Source organism: Penaeus vannamei, chromosome 43, assembly GCF_042767895.1.
Source record: "Penaeus vannamei isolate JL-2024 chromosome 43, ASM4276789v1, whole genome shotgun sequence".
Lineage (NCBI taxonomy): Eukaryota > Metazoa > Arthropoda > Malacostraca > Decapoda > Penaeidae > Penaeus > Penaeus vannamei.
Window position 1 is genome coordinate 716,498 of NC_091591.1, and position 7,598 is coordinate 724,095.

The 7,598-nt window shown below is 45.3% G+C and overlaps 1 protein-coding gene across 2 annotated transcripts in view; it reads right to left on the reverse strand.

Annotated features, from left to right (window-relative positions):
• The window catches only part of Gasp (Chitin binding Peritrophin-A domain-containing protein Gasp), a gene marked incomplete at its 5' end in the record, with an annotated part of 6,006 nt that extends 1,233 nt beyond the window's left edge, over positions 1–4,773 (reverse strand). The window contains 4 exon segments of one of the 2 annotated variants that reach the window (XM_070119092.1): positions 199–366; positions 2,589–2,802; positions 3,098–3,289; positions 4,540–4,773. In XM_070119092.1, coding sequence (XP_069975193.1) covers positions 207–366; positions 2,589–2,802; positions 3,098–3,289; positions 4,540–4,773 — 800 coding nt within the window. 2 annotated transcript variants of the gene reach the window in all.
• Between the last annotated feature and the right edge of the window lie 2,825 nt (positions 4,774–7,598).

Consider the following 7,598-nt stretch of genomic DNA (forward strand, 5'->3'; position numbering starts at 1 on the left):
GATGTAATGCAATGAGTATCGAACCAATCAGGGAAAAAGAGGTCAGTTACGGTTCAAAGAACTTTTAAAAAATGAAGATATAAAAAATGAGGGAAACCATAAATGGTCAAAAGACTGTATCAAGTCGTCCATTGAAGTTGTCTCGTTGCAGGAGAGGTGGAGAGGGGGGGGGAGGGGAGGGGGGAGAGAAACACCTACACGACTCTTTAGGCTTGGGTTTCAGCAGGGGTTTCTGCTGCTCCTGCTGCTGTTGCTGAAGGGCGTCGGGACCGGGCTGCATTTCCGGCATTCTGGAGGCCTAAGTTCCCAAGGAGCAGCTGGCTTCCGCGAATAGCAGCGAGGTCGAGATCGCCGTAGTAGTCCTCGCTAGTGGGGGTCACACAGTCATAGGGTGAGGTGGGGGAGAGAGAAGGGGTGTGGGGGGAAGACGGGGTGTGGGGGGAGAAAGGGGGTGTGGTGGGGGAGAGAGAAGGGGTGTGGGGGGAAGACGGGGTGTGGGGGGAGAAAGGGGGTGTGGTGGGGGAGAGAGAAGGGGTGTGGGGGGAAGACGGGGTGTGGGGGGAGAAAGGGGGTGTGGTGGGGGAGAGAGAAGGGGTGTGGGGGGAAGACGGGGTGTGGGGGGAGAAAGGGGGTGTGGTGGGGGAGAGAGAAGGGTGTGATGGGGAGAGGGGGTGAAGTGGGGAGAGAGAGACATCGGAAGGGACATGGGGGTTGGGGAAGTGTTATCTGGGATCTTTGGCTTCTCAAGGGGGGTCTCCGCCTCATAAAGAAGTGTTATGAGGGGGGGGAGGAGAAAGACAAGGAGGGACAGGGTGGGGGAGAGATCTGCGTCTCATAAGGGGTTGATATGAGGAACCTTTGGCTTTTTTTGGAAGGGGGGGGGGCTTTATGAGGACGTTGTGAGGGGGTTGTGAGATTCTCGGAAGGAACGTAGAGAACCTTTCCTTGTATCAGTTATATCTGCATGAAAGTTATTATGGTAAATGATTTTATTAATGTTCTGACATCCGTGCAATGAGATGGATACGCGAAAGTGCCTGTGTGTGGATGAGATACTGAGAACTGGTAATAGAGGAAATAGAATAAACAAACGACGAAGAGACAGAATGAGAGAAGGGGAGGGAGAAAGGGAGTTAAGGGAAGACAGAGAGAGAGAGAGAGAGAGAGAGAGAGAGAGAGAGAGAGAGAGAGAGAGAGAGAGAGAGAGAGAGAGAGAGAGAGAGAGAGAGAGAGAGAGATAAGTAGATAAATATTTAGACAGAGAGAGAAACACACATGCAGAGAGAAAGATATATATATATATATATATATATATATATATATATATATATATATATATATATATATATACATATATATATACATATATATATATACATATATATATATATATATATATATATATATATACATACATATATATATATATGTATATATATATGTATATATATATATATATATATATATATATATATATATATATATATATATATATATGCATATATATATGTAGAGAGAGAGAGAGAGAGAGAGAGAGAGAGAGAGAGAGAGAGAGAGAGAGAGAGAGAGAGAGAGAGAGAGAGAGAGAGAGAGAGAGAGAGAGAGAGAAAGAGAGAGAGAGAGAGAAAGATATAAATATATATATATATATATATATATATATATATATATATATATATATATATATATATGTGTGTGTGTGTGTGTGTGTGTGTGTGTGTGTGTGTGTGTGTGTGTGTGTGTGTAGAGAGAGAGAGAGAGAGACGAAACAGGAACAGTGCCAAAGACAGAGTAGAAAGAAAGAGACAAATACAGAATCGCAGAGAGATGAGAAGACACGTCAGAAAACAGAATAAAGACAAGAAGCCGTTTCACACAGACCCCCAGACACAGGCATCTCAGAGAGATGACGCAGGAAGCCAAAGATCGCCCAGTAACCAATCCTCCGTAAGTAACAAGTGAATCATGTTTGGAAGTTAGGACATGCACCTCTGTATCCAGTGCATTGCAACTCGCTTTTGTTACTAAAAAAATGTGCAATAAAATTGTCTAAACTGAAAATGCTGAATGTTAAAAAATCTCTTGCTTGCTAATTTCTATGGTACCATTTCCATGCAAGTGCGAAGTTATGTCCAGGAGAGTCTGAAGGGAGATCTTTCAAACAAGAAAACAGACATAAAACACGAACTAGTATGACCCACGATTAACAAGGTGAAAATGGGAATATCTATGTTAATTGATTCTCTAAGTGATCACTCCAAAGAAAAGTTGAAAGAGATAACCGAAGTCTTTTTCCGAGGGGCATACAGTGATGCAATCAGACGTGGAAAGGGGGCATAACGTATGGTATTTTGGGTTGTACATCCCATGTCCAAATTTTAAAAAGAACGAGAGAGGGAGTTTTTGTGTTGGGTCTCACTCTCTCGTTTTTGGGATACTGAACGAGAGAGGGAGCCGTTTTGTTGTTGTTTTGTCTTCCTCCCTCTCTCGTTTCTGGGACACTGAATGCCATCTTGAACCACTGCACGTTTCCCCCACAGGAAGAAAAAGGAGGGGAAAGACCCACGCCAGAGGCTGTCTCCACTTACCATCCGGGAACGAACTCGGGGTCCTCGCACTTCCCGAGCCCGTCGGCGTCTCCGATCTGGAACACGGTGCCGATGGGGCAGCCGTACTCGCGGACGACGCCGTCGATGCAGATGAAGTATTGGCGGCAATCGTCGGGGTGAGGGTGGCGGCTGAAGGACCCGGTGGCCACGAGCTCTCCTGGGGCGGGGCACACGAAGTCCTGCTGCATGGCGTCTGCGGGGGGAAGAAGGAAGGGGGAAGGGGCTGGTTAATACCGAGGAGGAACTTGGAGGTGAAGAGAAGGGGAAAGAAAAAGAAGGAAGGAAGGGAGGAAAGGAGTGAGAGATTTCTTATAATCTCTCTCTCTCTCGCGCTCTCTTTCTTACGTTTTCTACTTCTGTTTCTCTCTCCTTCTGTTAGGTTATCAATCTATCCACATGCACAAATATCTACATGTATGATTATATGTACATGCATATACAAATCCAACAATCTAGTTCTTTTATCCCGCCATACGAAAAGGCTTTACCTCTCTGCTGCTTGCACTCGGGAATGTTGTCCATCCAGTTGCAGACGCGGGACTTCCTGTCGTAGGCCAGGCCGGGGGCGCAAGCGTAGCGGGAGGCCTCACCGTCCCAGCAGGACCAGAAGACGGAGCAGTCGTCAGGGTCAGCGAAGATTCCGTACAGGTTGGGGCAGTGGGGGGTGGAGATGGGGGGTTCTGCAGGGTGAGGCGGTAGGTGTTAAGACTCGTCCGTGATTTCCGAGTCGAAAGGGATATATAGGAGTGTATATTCAATTTCAGATATGGTTCATGATTGGTAGATACCATAATACGATTGATTTCTTGTATTTTGATGTCTGCAGCCTTTGTATTGTGTATTTCTTTGTACAAGGGAGCATGTAAGTGAGAGGTTTTTTTTACAACTACATGCATGCAAAAACAAAAGACTGAGTGACTAGAGAAAGAAAAAAAAAAAAAAAAAAAAACAGGCACGTCGCTGTCTTCTTATATTTCCGCCGGCTTCTTGGACTAGGCCTACCCAGCTCAGTGCGGTTGGTACAGTCGATGGTGAAGATGTAGTTGCAATCTTCGAACTGGTCGTTGGTGTCGTCGAAGGCAAGGCCGTTCCCGCACAGCTTGAACTCCGGGACGCCGTCCTTGCAGCTCCAGTAGGCGTCGCACTGGGTCTCGTGAGGGAAGAAGCCATCGTCTTTGGGACACAGGAAGTCCTCGTAGACTATGTCACTCTGAGCCATTCCTGTGCCCGTTCCAGAACCGTCACCGTTATTAGAGAGTGATACCGAGTGGGATTGTGCATATGAGAGGAGAAGGGGAAGAAGACAAGAAGAGGACAAAGGAAAACATGAAAGAATACCACCACTTAAGAGGCTGAATGGTCGTTGCTGCTGCTGTAGTGGAATGAGGTTATTACTGTGCTACTTCCCCCATCCGTGGAACCTGTGAATGTGTTACCTTGTCTATACAGTGAGAAGGCTATCTGTAGAAAGGGCTACTCGCGTACATGTCGAATAAAATATGTATTATGATAACACCAGAGAGCAACCAACACCTGTGACATAAATTGGATAGAAGAGAAGGTGCCAGAGGGGGAGGAGAAAGAAAAAATACATGTGCAAGAAAAGACAATATCATTGCACCGAGGGTATTCAATGACCACCAATCACCAGTTAGCTGTTCTGTTCCTGTGGAATTTGTTCGCATGTCGCACAGACTGTGTAAGGTGCCGTGAAAATTGCCCAAAACCGAGGTTGAGTGGGGTTGGAAGATGGTGAAATGAGGAGCCAATTTGTTTCTCTTGTCGATGTATCAGTGTAAAGATACTGGCAGAACACCGCGTCCTTGTAGTATCAGATTGGGTTATCTGGCTGTGATGTAGCAAGGCTATGCAGCACCGGTATCAGGCTGGGTTAGCGCCGCCGTGGTGCTATGGGTGTCTCCCGGCGTACCGAGCTGGGTGCGAAGACCGCAGTCGACGTTGTGGCTGTAGTCGCAGTTCTCTCTCAGGTTCTCGGGGTCGCTGTTGTCGAAGGCCAGGCCGTTGCCGCAGACCTTCAGGGTAGGGACGCCGGCCTCGCACGAGTAGTACTTGTCGCAGGAGAGTTCGTGGGCGTAGAAACCGAACTCGTGAGGACACACGAAGTTCCCGGGTCCTTCGAGAGCGACGGACGATTCCTGGGCGCCTGCGCGAGGCCAGAGGGAAAGGGGAAAGGAAGAGAAAGAGTTAATAATGAAAAAGAATAAAACAAAACCGAAGGCAACATGCTTCGTTTCGTGATGCGGGAGGCAAGCCAAGGCGTGCGCACTCATGGCGGGTTGCCTGCATGAACGGCATTGGAGACATGAGTATTTAAGGCTGGCTGAAGCTGCTGCGTGCAATTGCAAAATGGCATGTACGCATTATTCCCTAAACGAAATTAGCAATCATTTAGTGGGGTTATGATACAATAAATAATAGCATTATTATACCATCAAGGCAATAGTTATTTGCTCAGCTCACAATCATCTTACTTTTTAAGCAGTTGTTATGGTCTCAATGATCTCTAAGTAGGAAAAAATATCAAAGCGGCTGTTACACTGTTAATGATTGCTGTTATTAGTTAAACCGATGTAATTTTTTTTTTCAAATTCCTATATACCAGCATAATTACATCAAAGCTGTTGTGATAATCATTAAAATGCTTTCATACTCAGCAGGGTTAATAAAGCTGATACAGATATTGCGAATTAGAAGTTAATAGCTTTTTTGTCAGTTACTGTAACATGGGCATTGAGGAAAAGTAAAAGAAGAATTTAGAGTAGATTAAGTAGAGTTTAATCAAAGTTTGTAAAAGTGGAAGGATATATAATGAACATGAGTTTATGCTGAAGCTGTTATGGCAACTAAGTTTATATTGAAGCTTTATTAGTCAAATTACAATGACATTGACATTGCTGTTAACAACGCTATGGTAACAGTGCCAATGATAATACTGATAATAATAACGAAAAGTTAATTAGTAGGCACAAAGACAAAAAATGAAACAATAACACGATAAAAAGCAAGCAAGATCTCCAAAGCAAGATTATGTTGCAATTTAAGCTGAGTTATTAAGCTCTGAGTTAATCGCCACAGAATCAACCACAGCTTAAAGAAAAAGACAGCTGTGTGATTGAGAGGAGACAGACAGCAGAAGGAACAGCCGGAAAGAACCGCTGATGACAGCTGAAACTTCACTTCGCTCATAATGCCAAAAGAGAGAGAAATTATTGAAAAAAGAAGTAAAAAATTATGACAAATTCCCAAATTAGAATGGTATGGGAGGACTTGTCGGATGATGCTTTTTGGCTGATTTTTTTCTTCCTGTTAATAACCTAATAGGAATGTTAATTTTCCTTCAATAATTTTCCCTTTTCCTTCTTTCTCCCCCCACCTCCTTTTCCTATTTTCCCTTCTCCCTCGCTCTAATATTCTGAAATGAAATAGATTTCTTCTATCTCTCTCTCTCCTTCCTCCACCCTTTTTCTCCTCCCCCGTCCCCCCTTCCCTCCCCTCCCACCTACCCCTTCCCCGCGTCCCGAATCTCAATAACAAAGAAAATATGACCATATTGCAAGGGTGACACACTTTTTTAGGCCTCACTTCACACTCAGGTCATTCACATTTGCGACACTGAGTCCGCGCTGGCTTGCTATGGAACGCAGTGTTGCAAGTTGCAGGTTGTGAAACGAAGCTGTGATTTTTGTTGTTTGACGGTCGTAAAATTTGTTATTCTTTTTTTCGTTATTAAGTGCTGAGAAAGTAAAATAGGAAATGAATTAATAAATAGAAATAACGATGTATATATGTATGTGTGTGTGCACGAAATCATGCCTGTGATACATTATCCTCCACGTGATCTGCAAACGAGAGAAAGAAAACGAAAGCGAAAGAACACGGGAGCGAGAAAAAAACGAGACAGCGACAGAAAACGACAAAAGAACATAAGAAGAGAGCGAAAGGTAGAAAACGTAAAAGGAATAGAGAAAGAGAGAGTGAAAGAAAGGAAACGAGACAGCGACAGAAAACGAGGAGGGGATAGAAAAAGAGAGAGCCAAAGAAAACGGGCGTCGCGCTTGAGTCAGAGAGAGGTATGTGCAGGTCATGGCAGCTGGTGGGGAGGGGGAGGGGGGGGTCGCCTACGCAAGAAGTTAGGGGGTTAAAGGGGGAGGGGGAGGGGGGGACTGGAGGGACGAGGGTGAGGAAAGGGGGAGGAGGGGTTGGGAGAGGTTGGGGATAGTTGGGTAGGAAGGGGAGGTGGAGGTGTGAGAGAAAAGGGGGTTAAGAAGGGGGGGGGGGTAAGAGGATAAGAAGCAGAGGCAGGAAGGGGAAAGGGTGGAGTAGCAGGGGAGAAAAAGGGAAAGGGGAGGGAGACAACAAAAAGGAGAGGGGAAAGGGGGACGTAGGGAGAGGTAAGGAAAGGGGGTAAAGAAAAGGAAAAACAAAGGGGGTTAAGGAAAGACAAGGAAAAGAATGAACGCTGAAGAAAAAGAAGAGGTTGGAGGGCGAAGGCAGGCGGGGGGAGGGTGGGGGAGGGGGAGGGGGTTAAGGTCACCTTGGAAACTCATCAAGAAACAAGTTCTTTCGATGTCTTTGTGTACGTGGGTGCGTGTGCGTGTTTGTGTGTTTGTTTACGCGTGCATGTGTGTTTATGTACGTGTGTGTTTGTTTGCATGTGTGTTTACGCGTGCATGTGTGTTTATGTACGTGTGTGTTTGTTTGCATGTGTGTTTACGCGTGCATGTGTGTTTATGTACGTGTGTGTTTGTTTGCATGTGTGTTTACGCGTGCATGTGTGTTTATGTACGTGTGTGTTTGTTTGCATGTGTGTTTACGCGTGCGTGCATGTGTGTTTATGTACGTGTGTGTTTGTTTGCATGTGTGTTTACGCGTGCATGTGTGTTTGTTTGTATGTGTGTTTACGCGTGCATGTGTGTTTATGTACGTGTGTCTTTGTTTACATGTGTGTTTACGCGTGCATGTGTGTTT